The 19,694-nt window shown below is 38.1% G+C and overlaps 3 protein-coding genes across 3 annotated transcripts in view; 2 read left to right on the top strand and 1 right to left on the bottom strand.

Annotated features, from left to right (window-relative positions):
* CCDC38 (coiled-coil domain containing 38) overlaps positions 1-6,498 on the top strand; it is a 32,424-nt gene extending 25,926 nt beyond the window's left edge. The window contains exons 12-14 of the mRNA XM_090276057.1: positions 1,572-1,777; positions 3,795-3,888; positions 6,302-6,498. Of these exons, the coding sequence (XP_090132183.1) occupies positions 1,572-1,777; positions 3,795-3,888; positions 6,302-6,415 (414 nt within the window). The 3' untranslated portion in view covers positions 6,416-6,498. The remainder of the gene's footprint in view (positions 1-1,571; positions 1,778-3,794; positions 3,889-6,301) is intronic.
* The window catches only part of CDK17 (cyclin dependent kinase 17), a 397,794-nt gene extending 381,190 nt beyond the window's left edge, over positions 1-16,604 (top strand). Inside the window, exons 14-15 of the mRNA XM_090272669.1 lie at positions 14,329-14,385; positions 16,550-16,604. Of these exons, the coding sequence (XP_090128795.1) occupies positions 14,329-14,385; positions 16,550-16,566 (74 nt within the window). The 3' untranslated portion in view covers positions 16,567-16,604. The remainder of the gene's footprint in view (positions 1-14,328; positions 14,386-16,549) is intronic.
* Positions 7,436-14,172, bottom strand: SNRPF (small nuclear ribonucleoprotein polypeptide F). Its single transcript, XM_090275373.1, has 4 exons — positions 14,037-14,172; positions 11,975-12,100; positions 8,155-8,219; positions 7,436-7,564 (listed from the first exon to the last, which is right to left on the bottom strand). Exons 1-4 carry the CDS (start codon positions 14,037-14,039, stop codon positions 7,498-7,500), a joined length of 261 nt encoding a protein of 86 aa, XP_090131499.1. The 5' UTR covers positions 14,040-14,172; the 3' UTR covers positions 7,436-7,497.
* Positions 16,605-19,694: the final 3,090 nt, after the last annotated feature.

The raw sequence follows: 19,694 nt of genomic DNA on the forward strand, positions 1-19,694 counted from the left end.
TCTTGCTTGACAGGAGGAATTTAAAGAAAAAGACATCCCGAAAGGCTACTGCCCATCCATCTCTAAAATGCTTAAGTGTCCCAGAGGTCTCCTTCAGAAATTACCATCAACTAACCATTCTCATATCAAAGTTGCTTTTTCTCAGCACCAGTGTTCAATGTATTTTCTTACATGGCTCACATTGCAGCAATATTGTTTCTCCGTGTCCAATGTACACTTTAACCCCCTCAGGGGTTACTTTTCCTTTTTTCCCTTTTCTATTTTTCTATATTTCTAGTTTCCTAAAGGAATGTGCTGTTAATATAAATGGGAAATACAATAAATGTTATTTAGAAAGGGTGAGGAAAAAGAAAGCTGTATGGCAACAACTTTTCCTTTTTTTTTTTTTTTTTTACTTTTATATTATTTCATACTTCTCCCGTTCTCTTAAAAAGCATTTTAATATAAATAGAAAATACAGTGTTACTGTAGAGAGAAAAGGGGGGGCTTTGTGGTACACAGGACCATCTGTTGGAAGTAAACTGTTGGTAACAAATCTTGTGATTGGATTGTTGGTGGCTCTGTAAGGAGTCCCATGACTCCAGGAGTCACATGTGTCTTGGCTTCACGGAGATTCTCATCTTCTTGAGCAGAAGCAGGTATTGGGGCCGAAAGCTTCCTGGAGAGCGATTAAACTGGCCCAGCAGTTTATTGAGATCCTCTTAACTGCGAATACCGAGTACAAAGTGAAGAATAAGGATGCGAGTTATCTTTTGGTCCCGAAAAACGTTGTCTACAAGCTCAAGCATCTCTACCACCAGTTAAAATGGAGCAGTAGCCAGGTACAGGGATCACAGGTTGGCCTAAGCCTCTGTGTAGACTAGAATGCTGCAATGGGTTCCCCATGGAGAGAGTGAAACTTCAACTTCTCTAAAGGCTTTTGTAAATCAGCCTGGGAATCTGTTTGCTTGTAACTCTTCATTTCCTCTGAGAGAATGCATTCATTTATTCAGCAAACATTTATTAAGTGTATAGGTATGCACAAGGCACTGTTTTAGGTATGTATCAACCTAAGAAATAACTCCTGCCCTTCAGGTGCTTATAGTCTAGAAAGGGAGGTAAAGCATGCATGCAAATAACTATCATACAGGATAATTATAGTTTTAGCAATGTGACTACTAAGTGCAAAAAAGGGGGGGGCTCAAAGCTGTGCTGCAAGGATGCACTGGAGTGGCAAAATAGGATTTTAAGTGTATATGTTGCCTCTACTTGAATGCTCAGAGAATCAGACACAAAAACATTCAAGAAAAAGGATTACGATTATAATTACTTTTTATACCTAGATTCAAATATTTTTAAAGACACTAATCTAAGGTGTTACTATGGCAATGATCTGACTATAAATCACCTTATAAATATCATTGCTGTATTTTATCACTCTTCCATATAACATTAAAGTTCTTTTAAACAAGAAACATTTGGTAGCATAGAAAACCTTTTTCATTTTAATATAGTAAAACAGAACCTGACATTTATTGAACAGGCAAATAGTGATATGTTGTTTTCTTTTCTCCTTTTCTTCTCTATCTCAGGAAAAACTGATAGACTCTCTTAGTAAAAAAATTAATCAAGTATACAAAGTCTGCATCGGAGATGGTGAGGTCGGCAGCCTCAACCCAGTCCAAAAGCTGGTAAAAATAGAATCGCGCCTGGCAGAATTGAGTGATCTCATCGAATCCATTCCCAAAGAAAACGTGGAGGCGATTGAGAGGATAAAACAGAAAGAACGACGGCAAAAGTACAGTATCTTCTATAAGTGCAGGGAATGACAATGAGTAGCTGTCCTTTTTTTCCCCTTGGATTCCACATTTAGCAAGTCTTAGTAGGCAAGGATGGCCACCCCGACACAGTGGGAGGAACCAAACCCAGCCCTGCCCTCCTCAGAGAGCTATTATTTAGTGGAGAGACACATTCATCAAATATTCTTATGAAATAAATGTGCCACTACCAATGGAATATGAGCACTCTGAAGGAAAGGAATCAGGTGACCTAGTTTGGGATGGGTAAGGGGTCCTTTTAGCCTAGAAGAGTGAGTTTTCAGGGTGAATATTTACTACCTATACGAACATTTTTGAAAAGCTATCATGTGAAAGGAGAATGGCACTCGCGATGAAAATCCCAAAGCACAGATTAGAAGCCCTTCAGGGAAAACTGCAGGGAAACTCACTCTATGAAGGAAGTGTAATAAATGAGGGCTCTTCTCTGCGCCCAACTGCCAACGCTTCCACACATCGCATTTACACATCAAGTCATCCATCACTCGAGACAATCTCATGAGGATTACCATCGCTGGAACACTCCCCACCCCTACAACCCGACAGCCTTGCCTAGCTTGGGGCCTTTCAGAAGAACACATCAATCTACAAATACTTTCCATATCGAGTTATATACTACCTTTGACGCAAAGAATATTATAAACATATGATCTCTAGTATAATGTGGCATGCAGAGAATGCTTATAGGTGGAACAATGTTTATATTATAGCAAAAAAAAAAAAAATGTTGGAAGCAGACTAGTACTATGGCTAAAGAATGGGCATGAGAGCTAACCTACTTGGGCTCAATCCAGGTTCCACCTTTACAACTTCTGTGACCTCGGGCAAGCCACATAATCTCTTACAGCTCAGTTTATATGCAAAAGGGCAGTAATGACTTGTAGTGCTGTTGTGAGGATTCAATTAAATGATCTATGTAAAAGGAATAAAGCGTGTTTGGCACCTAGTAAGTACTCAAATATTAGCCATTAATATTAGCTATTTTGTTATTGTTTACTGCATTACTAGTGTATGGGGGATATTGCTTCCCCCATATAAAAATGAAGTCCAGAATACATTATGGTTACCCTGATGGAATTATACCATATATAAAGCAAATCTTAAACTATTATAAATGAAAGACAATTCCTTCCATAACATGACCTGTGATTAATCACACTAATAACACTTGTATCTTTTTTACAGAAGGAAACACATTGTTATCTAAGAGTAATTACAACTTACTTTTAGTAGTGATACATGAATCTAATTCCACTTATTATTCTTATCAAGAGAATTTTAATTGATTTTTCCCATGGTTTGGAGACACCTAACATAATGCTAATCTTGCAAAAAAAATATTCGATAAATGTAACACCTAAAATGAAATGTCCATAAAATAGCTATTGGTTATTAAATCATATTCTCCCCTGGGCATTGGAGCAGACAGATTGCCTCGGTCATCTAATCTGATTTTATCCTCACAACCACCCTACAGAAAACAAGACAAGTCACACTTGCTGGTCATAATTTGAGAATATCGTTTGAAAAGATTAAGTGGAAAATATGCTTTTGTGTAATTCATTGAACTATACATGTGATCTGTGTACTTTTCTGTATATTTCAATACAAAGGTTTAAGAGGGGTGGGAATAACTGGAAGTTAATTCAAGTGGCCATAGCACAGATTAACTGTGAAGCGCTGAAACATGAGTGACAAGAAGGCTTTGCTGAGGTGCTTGTTTAGACGAAGATGGGGTAGATTTTTACTTCTTCCAAAATGGTGATATGCAATTTCTTCCCATTTCAACACAAACAGGATATGTCATTGAGATTTCACCTGAATATTCAAAAGCCATAGTTATGGGTGAAGATAAATTATTATTTTCATTTAACCTTAATGGAAATCTTATTATTTTGGTAGTTCATTACCAAATAGTAAAGATGTAGGTCTTTTTTACTTTCTGTGATTTGTAGTTAGAACATTTTCACCTCTCGACAGGTTGCGTGAAGAGAAAATGAAAGAAAAACAAAGACACCAGGAAGAAAGGCTAAAAGCTGCTCTGGAAAGAGCAGTAGCACAACCAAAGAAAAAGGTTTGTGTTTTGTCATTAACAGATCCAGCTACATGTGAGTGCTCCTGTGGTATATACATAAAACATCTAATCACCTCATTTATCCAGGTTAAACTTCAGTGAAATCTTCCTTGCTCACAGCTTCAATTGGTCTCTCTCTGGTTCCTTGTTATTTTTAGAATAATTCTTTCAAATTACTGGCTAATAGTTCTCCATTAGGCCTTTTTAGTAAAAGAAACTTGTCCCCCTCCTCTTTTTCTTTAGCTCCAGGTTCATAAAACCAGAGAATTTTAAAGATCGATTTTTTGAATAGGTAGTACAAGCATATGTTTCGAAGTTCAAAAGATACTCAGGAGTATTCAGTGGAAATTTAGTTATCCTCAGTTCCCCTCCCTGGAGGCAATAACTGCTAATGCTTTCGTCTGCACCCCCCTGGAAATATCCTATGTATTTGTATATATTCTTCTTACAAATGATAGCTGTGAACCTTGCTTCTTTCACTTTAACAATGGAGAAAGCGAACCCAGAGAATGACATGTAACTGGAAGGGTCTTCTAATGCTCACATTGTAAAATAATGAGATTAATAGTGTGAGTTAAAATGATATACTCAGTGTCACTTCAGATTTAGAAGACAAATCAGGACCAGAATCTGAGGTTCTTTATATTGCAAGATTACCTGTAATAAGCAGTTTGGGATTGGGCAGTCACTGAGAGTTTATGGTCCAATCCATGTCTCTGCCCTGGGTGTGGAGGGCCTTGTTTCCATGACAGTCTCCCTCCTCTAGGTTAGGGTCTGAAATATATTCCAGTACCCCAAGTTCAAGGTTATTTACAAAATTAATGTGGACATTGATTCTTAACACAGTAATAGCCTACCCATAGTGAATGCTTATTGTGCACCTCACTACCAGCCTTTTGAGGTAAGTACTGGAAAAAAGTTCCGAAGTATGGTAATTATAAACACGTACGGCTTAAATTCTTTCATTTAAATAAGCACTTCATCTTAAAAAGCGCCTATACTTCTCTAGTTCGGCTCTTCCTGTGAACACCCGACTCGTCTTCTTCCCAAGGGAGAGGTAACCATTCATCACGCTCCAGCATGTGTATCCCTTCGCTACACCCACAAAACGGAAGTGGCTAGTCTTAAATATACCTTTCCTTCTAGACCACAAATGAGTTTTATGGCCTTTGTAACTCCAATGCCTGGCACTTAGTGGACACTCAACAAATGCTTATTGAATTAATAGACTAAAAATGAGAATGAAAACTAAAACTGAAAGAAAATTGAAAACAAAATTGGTGATCTGATAAGTTGACAATATATGAAAACCTGTGGCAGAAATTCTTACCCAGTTGGGACACTTCATCACTGTAAACGTTCTTAGCTTTTTTCTTTTGTATTGAATGTATTGGGGTGACACTGGTCAATAAAATTACATAGGGTTCAGGTATACAATGCTACAAACTGTCATCTGTAGACTGCATGCCAAGTCGTCTCCCTTCATCAACATTTCAGACAGAATTAATAACAAAAGATACCAAAGGAGATCACTGACAGCCAAAAAAATTCTGATTTTAGAAAAGGTATTCAGGGATCCCGGTCCCCTAAGGACGTTTTTGTTGGTATAATTATGCGGAGGGGCACTATTGTTATTTAGTTCACTGAGGCTAGAAATGGCAAACATTCTGCAATGCAAGGGACAGCCTCACATAGGGACAGTGCCCCTGTTGGGACACAGCAGAGATGTCCCACCAAATCTTACCTCCAGGAGAATAAATAGTAATAGTTTTTTCATCCATTTAATTGGCACAGACTCAGATGTAAAAGCAAAACAAAACAAAAAAGAATACAGAGAAAAGACTAAAAGACAAATATAATTAGTATGATATACTTCAGTATATGTTCCAGAGAGAATGAACAGGTGTGAAACTTAAGGATTTCCCTAAGCCTGTTCTGGTGGCAACACACAGGTTTACTAGCATTTAAGATAGTACATGGTTTTCTCAAGTTTTTGTTCAAAGATGAACATTTTAAAATGCTGGTTAACTGGTACTCAGAAGAAAGTGAGCTCTGCTAACCAATAAAAAAAAAGAAAAAACTAGCTACAACACTTACTGAGAAATAAATTGTGGCCTCAGACATGGTTCTTTCAGACCTTGTCTGAAACAATGACTTGACCTTAACCACCCCCTCCCCACCCTACTTCCCATAAGCCCTAACTGCTCTGTCTTCTGCATACTACGGCCTCCGTGTGTTACTTAACTTTGTCTAATGTATTGGACATCCATTACATTATCAATCCCTTTGTAACTGACTATTGACTATTTCAAACCATATTATTCCTTGAAAATCAAGTTAATATTAGGATTTCCCTCATATTTCAATAGAAAAAGATTATGCTAAAGAATAGTATTTTTTTCTTTTGTTTCAGCTGGGAAGACGACTTGTCTATCGTTCAAGACCTCTTTCTGGGAACAAACATGAACTACTTTTAGTCAAGGATACAAGAACAAAATCAACAGAGGACGAATATTTTTTCACTTGAACAGGAGCAGTAAGACATCACAATGTTGAGGCACATTTTACAGATTTTGGTTTACAGTAATGGCAATATTCTGCCCCATATGCTCACCTAACCAATTTGAGGAAGACATGCCTTTGCTCTAAAGGTTATAGAATTGGAAATAGAAGTTATTTTCTTTTGTTGAAGGCTTTTATTACCCATAGCCTATGTATTATTCTAAACATTATATATCTATACTTTGAGTTATCCCAGTTGGGGATATACATCCAATATTACTTTATTGATGTAACTATATGGTGATCACTAAATTGAAATAGTGGCATTCTGACATGAGACGTTAAATGATTTTTTTTTCAACCAGTCCACAGGAAAGTTCATAGTATACATGTCATCACTGTGGAGTATACATTTTAACAATGTACAACTCTAATATGTTCACAGTTTTGAGGATTTTAAAACGTAAGTGAAAACCACTAGGTTATGTTCTCAGAACCTAACTAGGAGACTGGGTTTTAATTCGCATTAAGAAGTACTGTTGAGAAACTTAATTCTCTTACGTGAACAAACCACATCTTTAGCCTACATGTCAGTTCTCAATTTCCATTGTGCTCTATACCCACAATCATTTTAATTTTCAGCTGATGTTTAACTGTAGCTATGTGTATATTATTAAGCTTATATTCTAATTTGTAATTTGTCAACTACTAAGTAAAATAACACATTATATATTAATTACAAGAAAATATTTAACTATACATGTCAAAATGGCTCAAAAATAACTTTTAAAAAAGCAGTTGCTTTTAAAAGGTCTCAGTTAATATATAATTACAAGAAAATGGCTTAAATTCACCTTCATAACCATTTCCAAAGCAAACAAATAACTTTCCTTTATAGACAAAAACAAGAGTATGGGGCTTACAAAAGAAAACCAATCTGAGTGAAGTTGGGTGGCTTTTAGGGCATTACTTCTGTGAATAATCTTTCAATTGTTTCAACATTTGAGTTTTATATGTAAATATCTGAATATGAATAATTCACAAGTCAAGCTGAAAAACAAATTTTTATTGTCTAGAAATATATATAAAAAATTCCCCCCCAAAATGCTATTCTCTCATTTCCCCATCTTCTTCCTCTTCTTCAACACCCCTGATATAAAGGACATTATTACACCTGTAAATAGAAAAACAGTCCATTTTGTTGTTCCAATGCAAAACCATATCTGATTTACAATTACTAGATTGTTTTCATTACAAAACTACAGAATGCTAATTTTACAATATAGCATTTTTTAAAAATGTTTTTACTGCTGATTTTTTAAAAAGCACACAGCATTTATTTTTACCATGTGGTTGTTATAAATGGTATCTTTATGATCTTCCAAAGGGAATAATGACTAGAATTTGGAGGTATAAAGTTAGTTCTAGAAAATGAGCATTAACAAAAGTCCCTAACAGCAGCCAGACCCAACTAAAATTCAACAAGCTCCTACAATTAAAGCCACTAAAAAAAGTTAGAGCTAAGAGCTAAAAAGTTTAATATCAATGCAAGAAAATCTTAAGGATGAATAGCTCCAAAAACATAAATCTTTGACAAGTGTAACAATTTCAAAGACTCCTAAAGTCTAGTTGTAGAATATTATGTTAAATTAATAGTGATTTTAAAAAGTAATTCTGAAATTGAGGCACTAAACTAGTTCATTTACACGGGAATTTCTAATGCTCACCAGTAAATCCTTACATATAACACTACTGTTTTCTTACCTTATTAAAACTTCACCGAGGTGTCCAGACAATGCTCCATCTATGTATTCTTCTGTGTTTGCAAGCTTAAAATAAAAAGAAAATATATTAACATAATAATACAAAAGAAAACCAGTAAAACATACAATATTGGTGAGATAACTGAGACCTTTCTATACCAACAACTCACATTTTTCTGTAATTAATATTAAGATTAGTTTTCTATTCCTATTGCAGTACTTTTGGTTTCATACAAATATTTGGTAAAGTTAACACCAATGGATATACAGCTACTATATAATAAAGCTGGTTTAAACATAATATTAAAAATCTGTTGTGTAGTATTTCTTTCTAGCAGACATTAAATCAATATGTCAAGGAAGACAGTCTCCTAATTTATAATTAAACTGATTAAAGTTTTCCAAAAACTCAGGTCTACAGAAGCAGATACTAACTTTTCTTGGAATAACTATATTATAGTATCATATTGAGGAGCCCAATGGGTACACAAAAGTGATAACTAAAATACTTTTATGTTAGTCACCAACCAAACCAAAGAACTGAGTAAGAATTTTTTAACCCTGATTGGTGTGGCTCAGTTGGTTGGGCATTGTTCGGCAAACCGAAAGATGGCTGGTTCAATTCCCAGTCAGGGCACATGCCTGGCTTGTAGGCATGCAAGAGGCAACCAATTGATTTTTTTCTACCTCTTTCTCCCTCCCTTCACCTCTCTCTAAAAATAAATAAAATCTTTAATTAAAAAAAGAATTTTTAAAATGATATACTAATAAACAGGGGAAAAAGTTCTTAAAAGGAGGTTAAAAAAACTTCCAGTTATAAAGTAAATAAGTCACAGGAATATAATGTATAGCACAGGGAATACAGTCAATAATATAACTCTGTACAGCAGCAGATGCTTACTAAACTCACTGTGATCATTCTGTTAAGATAAGAGAAAATCGCTATGCTGTACACCTAAGGCCAAATATTACATCAACTATACTTTAATTAAAAGTAGCACTTGCTAAAACTTTTTGAGCCAAAACACCTTAGGAATTGGGATTTGAAATTCATTCATAAATATTTATACTCAACATTTTCTTTACTGAATTGTGGCTGGTGGCTTACGTACCTATTATGTGGTAAGCATTTGTTTATAAAGGGGTCTTTTAGGGACTTGAAGTTTGATGAAAACCTTCATGTTTCAACTGTTAAGTATTAAACATTCATAAGTTTTAAGAAAGTAAACTGTATAATTAGGGAGCTATATTATTTCTAAATTTACATCAAAATGTTTAACTTTCCTTCTACACACAGTTAATAAACTATAATTTTAATTTTTCAAGATTACAATCTGTGGTATCTGGGACTCACAAATGACATGAGCAGGAAAGAAAGGAGAGGAAAGTTTCCTTCATTAGCTGGGCAAGTGGCAAAGTGGAAGAAAAATAGGGCGTACAGAGGATGTGAGGCCAGGCGTGTAAAACATGTTGATGAATTAATGCTGCTACTGGATGTTATTCCCTCTCCTATAGTGAACAAAAAGTAACCTCCTATTCCAGAGAGGTTCTGTCTGAAATACATGTGGTTGTTGAAACAATTATCTGTAACTGCTCTCAGAAATAATGTATTACTATCAATGAAAATTTTTACAGTGATTTTTGACAGATATTTAACATCGAACTGGTTTCTAAATTACACAACGCTCCAAAGCAGTCTATATCATATTTGAAATAAAATCCGAAGTCCTTACTATCACTCAGAATGGCTTTCTCTGACTACCCTTCCAACGCTCTGTCTCCGTTCCCCCAATTCTTTTTGCTCCGGCCTGTTGCTATGCCTTGAACACCAACCACATTCCCACCACAAAACCTTTGCTCTTGCTGTTCCCTCACAGGCGATGCTCTCCCTCCAGCCGCTCTCCCTTTCCAGAAGCTCTTTTCAGGTGCTCGCTCAACTCTGGGTTCCGCTTCAGGCGGCTTCCTCAGAGAGGCTTTCCTCGGCTCTCCTGTCTGACACTGCACACTCCCGTCACCCTGTTCCGTTTCTGCTTCCTTCTTCTCCATGGCACCTGTCATTGCCTGATACCACACCCTACGATGCTACCATCTCCCCCCACTCAAACCACTGCTGGAGGGCAGGGACTTGGTTCTGCTGATGGGAATTCACAGGGCCAGGCACGCAATGGGCGCTTGACAAACATGCACCGAGAGAACAAACTCCAAGGCATGCATCATCAGTGTGGTGCCTCAGGTACATTCCAAACCTGGCAAGCTCACTAGGAAGTCACCTTACTTTTAAAAACCAAATATTCAGTGGATATTCTTTATTCCTTTCTCCTACTAATTCCCATAACATAAAATTCACCTTTATTTTTTTAAAGACTTTATTTTTCAGGGCGAGGGGAAGGGAGGCAGAAAGTAAGGGAGAGAAGCGTTGATGTGTGGGAGATACATCAGTTGGTTGCCTCTTGCACGCCCTGAACCAGGGACCTGGCCTACAACCCAGGTATGTGCCTTGACTGGGAATCGAACCAGCGACCCTTTGGTTCGCAGGCCAGCACTCAATCCACTAAGCCACACTAGCCAGGGCTAAAATTCACTTTTAAAGTACCCAAGTCACTGCTTTTAAAGTTTTATAGCCATCACCACTATCTAAGTCTGGAACATTTTCAGTACATGAGATATGCTCTTTCAGATTTTCCTGTGGCCTTGGCAAATGATTCCTGCTTGGGAAATTTTCCAGGTGAAAACCATACTCTTTTAAGAATTCTGAGGGCCTGAGCATCATCATCAGGTGGAAAACAGTATGGCAGTTCCTCAAGAAATTAGCAAACAATTATGTATGATCCAGCAATTTCATTTCTGGATATATACCCAAAACACCTGACAGCAGAGACTCTAGCAGATATTTGTAGAGCCACATCCGCTGTATTATTTACAGTAGTCAAAACGTGGAGACAACTCATATGTCCACCAACAGAAAAATGGATCAAAATGCAGAATAAACATACAATGGACTATTTCAACCCTAAAAAGGAATTAAATTCTGATACATGCTACACTATGAATGAGCTTTGAAAATTAAGTTAAATATGCCAAAAAGATAAATTATGCAATATTCCATTTATGAGGTGCCTAGAATAGACAGACAGAAAGGTCAGTATTTACCAATGGCTGGAGGCGGGGGGAAATGGAGAGCTATTTTTTAATGCATACAGTTCACTTTGGGATAAAAACAACTTGGGAAATTGATAAGGGGGATGTCTGCACAATGAGAATGTACTTATTGCCACTGAGTTCTACACTTCAAAATGGTTCAAGTGGTAAATTTTATGTTACATAAAAAAATTTTTTTTAAATGGCTGAAACATTTACAGAAGTATACAGAAGTATAACATTCAGTCAATTGATCAATTCATTTGGCTGATATGGTCTTTTCCCTCAAGAAATGCTTTTAACAAATTATTCTGATGCTGTGCCTTTAGCATTCATTGAAAGACTTAAGAATTTCACTTGAAAAGTTTCTTTCAGAGCTACAGGCTCTGAAAGGTTTTTCTTTTTCCCCAAACTACTGTTTCCCTTCTAGCACTATGAGCCAAATGTCTGAGCTCTTCTTACGTTAATGAGTAGGAGTCAAATCTGTGGCTGTATTTTAGTTTAACGCAAGTCTCATTTGTAGTTTATTACAGTTGTAACAGCCTCCCTGACCTTGACGTTTTTCCTGAATTTTTGCTGTTTGTCAACTTAATTAATTTCATCCTAAGTCACACTAAACCTTAGAGGAGTAAGGTGAAGGAAAGTAAATACAATGTAATAGTTTTTATAATTCTCTAGCTTACCTGCATGTTCATATAGCCATCTACGGATACCAGGTAGCCTTTGTACTCCATTCCCCACTTCAGTTTCACCATTACTGGCTTTCCCGTTAATCCATTGAGGAAAGGTTTGGGGTTAAGGGGCAAACTCTGCACACACAAAAAAGAAAAAGAAAAGAAAAAAGGAATTCAATTATTTTCCGGAGCTCAGCACCCACCACCTACCTATTCTCTGCTACCAAATCACCAATATTTTATGGTATCCAAAAGAAGCAAACTCTTGACTCACTTCCCACGTAATTTTCACTTGTATTTGCTGAAGCACATCAGAGAAATTTAAATACCCAGTTAGCCAATTTCATCTTCAAACCATCAAAACATATACAAGCATTCATTATTCCCTTAAGGAACACTGAATATATTAAATATCACCCATTGTTTCAGGTTATAAAGAAACAGAGATAAGGGTAGTGAAAAAAAAGGGGGTGGGGGGGCGGGTGACAGTCCCAGCCCTCGAGAAACTCAGTGGGACGGGGAAGGGCAAAACACAGACAATTCTACTGCAATGTAGGAAAAGGAGATATGCTACGGACCAGGGCACCAAACCAATCCAGCATTAAAAGAAAAGGAAAAGTTGCCTGAAATAAGTAATGCTTCCATTTTAAAGGATGAGCGCTATTTCCAGGGGGGAAAACGGCTCTTCTAGGCAGAGACTACACATGTTAACAGGAGGGAAAATGAAGCAACAAGGTGGCCTCAGGGACACACAATTCAGTGCCTTCAGAGTCCCACAGAGGAGGCTACAGAGTGAAGGGGGCAGATCACACTTGACAGTCTTGCCTGAATTCTTAGGAGCTAGGCCTGGGTCTTACTTGACTTAGCAGTGCCTCTGACAGATGAGCTCATCACTTCAGTTTGTTTATTCGGCAAAGTAGCATCCCCTGTAAACTCACATCTTTTTTCCTTCCTTCTGCTCACCCATCAGCCCAAAGAAAAGAACCAAGACACTTTACTACTAAACCCTTTTAAGATAATCATATTCAGTGACCTCAAAGGACACAGAACCTACAGCAGGAACCTCCTGATGAAGTGTCCAGTTTTCACTCTTGTATTTCTTCAACTTATTGTCCACGCGGCCACTGTTATTTTCATCACGTCATATCTCTGCTTAAAATGCTTCAGCGGCTCCCAAGTGCAGCTGGCACTGAACCCGGACCTCCTGCTGCAGCCTGAGAGGTCTTGAGCGACCCCATCTCATAACCACTGTTCTTGAAGGGGGCTGCGGCTCTCCGTTAATTTTTCCCAGTGGTCGAGCCTTATTTCCAGCCTTCAGGCCAATGCGCCTGCTCCCTGAGCCTGGTACACTCTTCCTTCTGTTCTTTAAGGGGCGACATTTCCTATCATTGAGGTCCGGTTAAATCCCTCCCTTTCCAAGGATGCCTTCCCTGACCACTCTCCTAAGGTACCATCGCGCCCCCTCGCAGCATCCTGTCTGCGTCCTTCTTAGCACTTAATATTATTTGCAAATTATACATTTGTTATTATTTGATTCATGTCTGTCTCCCGCGCCCGGCAGAATTAACCTAGGCCAGGGTCCGCATCGGTAATTTTCATCTCATATTCCGACCATCTAGCGCAGTATCTGGCAGGTAGCATGCTCTCAGGAAATACTTGCTAAACGAACAAACGATGCTCCAAAGCCTGAGCTCTGTGTTCCACAGCGCTGCGGGGCTGTTAGTCCCAGCATCGTGGAATGAAAGCACACTCTCATTTCAAAGTGGGACGTGAAGAACCGCTTCGTCTTCACACCGACCCTGTGGCCCCAGCCAGCAAGGATACCTCAGGCTCAGATTCAAAACGAAGCAGAGGGGTAAAGGGACAGGGGAACTCCTGGGAAGCGCAGGGCAGCGGAAGGAGCGCGGGACTCAGATCGCCCAGAGGCAGAGAGAACGGGGCTGCAGACCAGGCTGCGTAGCACGTCGCGCGGATGAATGGGAAACGCGCGAACCAACCAGCAGGCCCTGCGATGCTGTTCACGTGCTCTCCCTCGCTCCCTGGGGACTCCATCTATTCTTTCGCTCCTTACCATCGCGAAGACGAGCAAATGCTGCAGGCTACTCGCCGCCGACCCAGCTCCCGTCCGTCTCTCGCGACTGGACCACCTACAGCACAGCCCAGATCACGGTGCTTCGAGAGAAATGGCCGCCAAAAAGCAGCGTGACCTTTCACCTCTGACTACGGCTCTTCCGCTTCTATGATTGGACGCAAAGAGGTATGTGCTGATTGGAGGAGGTGGGCAGGGTCTCCCGGCAACCAGGGACGCTGCGAGTGTCTGTTCTTCTCCGAGTCTCCAGGGCCTAAGGGATGCTTTCCGCCGCTAGACTCGGAAGGGTTCTTGCGTGGCTGCGAAGATAGTGAGGCCGGCCGGGTTTCTGGTGGGTTCACCCGCCTGCCTCGAGGGTTCAGCTGAGAGATGCTGTGTACCCTGAACACTAGAGAGCGCACGTGGTTTCTCGCGAACTTAGCTAATGGGATTTCCTTTTGTCCTTTTACACCAGGAGAACGAGTTCGGGGCTCTTGAGTTTCTTCCTGACTTTCCCACAGATTCTGTGATTTGGGGACTTCTGTGCTGCCCCCCCCCCCCCCTTCTGCTTTACTGTTTCTATTCTGTAATGCTTGTTTCAACCCACTTTAATGGATGTGGGAGAAGCAAGACTAAAGGAGGAGAAACGCACCGAATAAAGTCAAATAATGCATTTCAGGGGAGGTCAAACTGAGTCTAGAATATGGTGTGTTGGGCTCCTGGTCATCTGTTTCTTTTGCATTGCCTGCAGAACTCGGTACAGTCTTCTTACGTGTATTTATAATTAAGGACGTTGGGGGAGATTTACGATATCCTCGAATAATCCTTGGTGGCATAGTAGTATTGGTCAGAATCTCACTTGCTTTTCCCCGGTATAGGCTTTCAGCTCTGAAATGCTAAATGCAGCTTTGGAGAATACGCACTTTTGAGTAGTACTGTTTATCACTTTTGTTATTGCAGCACTAAGGAGATGAATTTGGACTTCAGGTTGAAATGTTGTGCATTGAGACATTATGGAGAAGTGGGTAAGACTTTGGAGGGAGCCTGAATTCAGAACCTCTGTTCATTGCGTGGGGATGGTGTTGGGCAGTTCCTTAACCTCCTAAGGCTTTTGTTTCCCCAGCTATACGTGACTTTAAAAAGCATCCACAGCGTTGTGAGGATTAAATAATCAATGTGGAGAACGCTGACAAAATGCAGTGATTTTTAGTGTAATTTATGTCAAACAGTTGGAATTATTTACCCCAGAGTTAAGTGGGTTTTTCCCTTCATTCCAGGATCTTTAATGGATATTTAGCCTTTGTACAGACTTTGAGTTCCTACTATGTGCCAGGCTCCTTCACAGTTGTTATAATGGAAATCTTACCACACAGATGGATTTATGGCCCCATTTTTGAGGTTAGAAACAGATTCAGGGTAACTTGTGCAGGGCCACACACCTGGGTTACAGCCTGAAAACTCTTTGTTTTTTCTACTTCATAAAGCTAACTTTCAAAAGTTCAATATATACTTTAGAAGTCTTCTTTGTTAAATTTATTGGAGTGGCATTGGTTAATAAAATTATATAGGTTTCAAATATACAGTTCTATACTACATCATCTATATATTGTATTATGTGTTCAACACCCAAAATTAAGTCTTCCATCACCATTTATCTATCCCCTCTTTACCCTCTTCTACCTCCCCCCACCTGTCTGGTGATCACCATTCTGTTGTTTGTGTCTATGAGGTTTTTTCTTCTTTTTCCCCTTCATTTTTCTTTCTTTCTTTCTTTCTTTTTTTTTTTTTTTTTTTTGCTTAATGCCTTCACCTGTTTCACCCAACCCCTAACCCCCCTCCCCTCTGACAGCTGTCAGTCTGTTTTCTGTATCTATGAGTCTGTTTCCATTTTGTTTGTTTTGTTCATTAAATTCTCATATAAGTGAAATCGTATGGTATTTGTAAAAGACATTTTTTATATATACTTTAGAAGATTTATTTTTTAGCTGTAATCTCAGTGAAGGGAAAGAAAATATTACTGTAATCTATATAATGATGATTGTATTTAAAGTTGGTTTTTCTCCTCATGTTAAATATTAATCCTATGTGGATCCTAAAGCAAAATAAGTCTTAAACATCACTGGAAGCCAAAATGACAAGACTGAAGCTGTCCTACTTCAGGCACATCCTGAGAAGGCAGGGTTCTTTGGAAAATACAGTAATGCTAGATTTTAAACCTTTCAGTTTTCCATGTATGCCAAGAATGCTAGGCAGTAAAATATAATTATTTTAAAACTGTACCCTGTAAAATGAGATTTTGCAGTGATGTTAACACTTGTATCTTGATTCTCAGAGTACAATAGAGCAATTATAAATGTAGTAAATTAAGAAGGGAAACTAAAACAGGATCTGTTTCTGTCCGATTGTAGATAACAGTGGAAAAGATAAAATTTACCAGCAGAAAATATTTTTATTCATAGTATAACCCATCAATTTATAATTATTTACACTCACTAAAATTTTTCTTCTCCCTTTAGGTGCATATTCTGTTTGAGGAAAACTCTGAACTCTTCTTGGATCTTAATAATAATAATAATAGGAAGAAGAAGGAGGAGAAGAAGAACTAGTAAGCCAGCAGCAGCAGCACTGTTAAGGTTGCCACTTACATAAAGTACTTTACATAAAGTATCTCATTTAATCCTTACAGCAGTTTTGTGAAGGAGGTATTATTAGCTAGGATTGCTAAGTAACTTGTTCAAAGTCCCATAAGGAATAAGCCTTCTAGCTAGGATCTGACTTTCTCCAAACTTTGCTCCTTTAGCTCTTCTTATCCAAACTGAAAAAACCTCAGAGAAAACAAACAAAGCATCTTAATTCTTAATTCCACATATAGTTCATAGCCTCAGTGAGACAGTGAAATTCCTATACTGCAGACTGAGTGTAAACTATTTTGAGATATGTGACCGTCGACTTAATTACCCATACACATGTTTGTGAGTGGTCAAAATTAAGATCGCTCATATTAGAATGTCTGATATGCTTTACCTCATTGTCTGTCTACAAGCAGAGGACACACAGTCAGCTCCTGGGGGTTTAAATTAGAGGAAGACTTTCTTCGCATCTTGCAAACCTGCCTTCTCTTCTGAATGGTAGTGCCTCATAGGCTTGCATAAATAGACATTTTCCCATGGCCCCCTGCTGATTCTGAATGAACAGATTCTCAGCCCCCTGCTGACTGATGAATATATTGCTTATCCTCATCCTTATTCTTTGGTTTGTAGGCCAGAGCTCAATCCACTGAGCCACACCAGCCAGGGAATCATCCTTACTCTTTACTAACAGCCTTCATAATAACTTGCTTAGAGGATAAATAGCATGGCAGAATCTCTCACAACTGTTTAAGGAAGAATACAGTAGATTTCTGTCAAATATCTCTACCATTTTTATGTGAACTAATAGCAGTTTTTGTCATGATGGAAGAAGGAAAAGATATTAAGAACTATTGCCTTCCGTCAAAAGCAGCATTCTGTCTATCTGCATTGAACTTAGAGAGGATTTAATGAAGTCAACATATAGATTATGCATAGTATTCTGCCTTTGCCCGTGCTGTTCCCGCTGCATGGAATGCCTTTCTCTTCCTTCCCTGCCTTCCTTTCCAGAGCCAGCCCAAACAATACATTCAGTATGAGCCCTTCCCAGACTCCTATGGCATCACTCCTTTGTGGTCTAGCAACACTGTTTTTCTACCTCTGGTATAGCAATTAACATGTTGCAGTGTAGACTATATAATTATTTGTCTGTCTTGACCCAACAAGAACCTTCCTGAACACAGGAACCATAGTGTGCTTATTCGTCTTTGCATCCCCTGCACCCAGAACAGTGCCTAGCACAGAGTCGGTGCCGGGTTACTGATTGTTAAATGACTTCCCTGCCCTAGTATGAGACTTTTCTTGTTGGGGTCCAGACCTATGTAGAGTATGCTTATTGCAATCATGGAAACTATTGACAAGTCTCATTTCTGCTCTAATTCCTCGACATGCAGCCTTTCAAGTTTCCCCATTCTGTAAAATGGGGGTTGTAATGATATCTACCTCATGGAAAAAAGTTTCTGCAAATGTTCTGTTTTTTTTTCCTCATGATTGTCTATTCAGGTTTTCTGCTGCTTATTCTTGAGTCAATTAATGTAATTTATATTTTCTTAAAAATCACTCACATCTTGTTTTAATTTATTTTCATAAAGTAGTAATAAGTATTTTCCTATTTGTTGATTTTCTCTATACATCTGGTTATATCACATTCCTAATTTGTATATATATGTGCTCTCCTGTCTTTCTCGTTTCCCTTTTCTAGAGAGAAATATGTTAAAAAAATTTTTTTTAATTTAATCATTATTGTATTTTTTTCCCATTATCATTTAGTCTCCTATACCTCCCTCCTCCTATAATGTTAATATTTGCTCTCTCTGGGTGATACGATTATGGGTTGTTGTTTTTATTCTTCTGTTTTATTCCAAATGTTCAGAAATAAATATATATATAATTTATGTATTGAACTAGAAAAAGCAATTTGCAGAAGGATTTTTATAGTGTGGAATCTACATCAAGAGTAAAAAAAAATACCATGTTTTGAATCTCATAGATACACAAATAGGTAATAAAAACATAAAAACAGTCACAGAGATAATAAACCAGATAGTGGTTACTTTTGAGGAGAAAAAGATGGAAATGAAATCAGGAGAGTCCACAGGGCAGCAAATGTGCCTGTTAGGTTTTACATTTAAATAACCTGAAGCAAAAGTAGCAAAATGTTAACATTTGCCAAAACTGGGTGATAAATTTATGAGTATTACTTTGTTCTCTATTCTTCTCTCTATGCTTTGAGTGTTTTATTTGTTAAAGAAAGTAAAAACAATGTTATTAACATTTAAATTCAGATTATTTCAAAATTACTCTAAAATATTTTTAGAATAACGAAACCAAACTATGCTTTCAAGAGTTGGTCAAGCCAAGTTTATCATCATTTCCAAAGAATAAGTTAAAGCTACCCAGTGTCCTGACACAGATGTCACTGCCATGTAACCAACACTAGATGTCACTTTACTACATGCATTTAGTTTAATACGAGCACTTTCTAGTTGAAATTAGATGAACCTGAGTATGTTTTGTATTTTTTTTTCCTCCAGTGGATATAGAGCATGAGGAAAAATGAAGGACAATCCTGTCTTAGTTCCTCATTTTATCCACAACACCTACTGCACATAAGAGGGTTGCAAAACTATTGTTAGCTGAGCCAAGGATACAAGACAGTAACAAAAGAAATGTTCGGTATCACCAAAATGTATAAAATTACATCTGGACTGGTTTTTCTCTTAAAGGCAGCCAGGTATTTGAAGGGTTTTCCAGAGAAGGGTTGTGACTGTAATCTAAAAACTCAATCTGTGGTCAACGAGGAAGGGGCAAAGTTTCAGATTCTAATCCAAAATTATATCACAGTTTATTGGTGTGCTGGGTCTTCCACAGACAAGGACTCCTTAAATCAATCACTGTTACCCTGTTGGAGGGATAAGCCCCTTTGATAATCATGAAAAACATGGACTTTCTAAACACTTTTGAATAAACATGTATAAATTGTTTCATGCAGTTTCTGCATATTTGCAGACCTCCTTAAAGCTCATACATGGAC

Source organism: Furipterus horrens, unplaced genomic scaffold (genome assembly GCF_987537825.1).
Source record: "Furipterus horrens unplaced genomic scaffold, mFurHor1.1.pri manual_scaffold_4, whole genome shotgun sequence".
NCBI lineage: Eukaryota > Metazoa > Chordata > Mammalia > Chiroptera > Furipteridae > Furipterus > Furipterus horrens.

Excerpts from the sequence above, each read along its gene's own strand:
- SNRPF (XM_090275373.1), bottom strand. Across the intron at positions 8,220-11,974 it reads ATGGCTATATGAACATGCAG|CTTGCAAACACAGAAGAATA; the intron begins GTAAGCTAGAGA and ends TTTTATTTTAAG. Across the intron at positions 7,565-8,154 it reads CTCGGTGAAGTTTTAATAAG|GTGTAATAATGTCCTTTATA; the intron begins GTAAGAAAACAG and ends TTCTATTTACAG.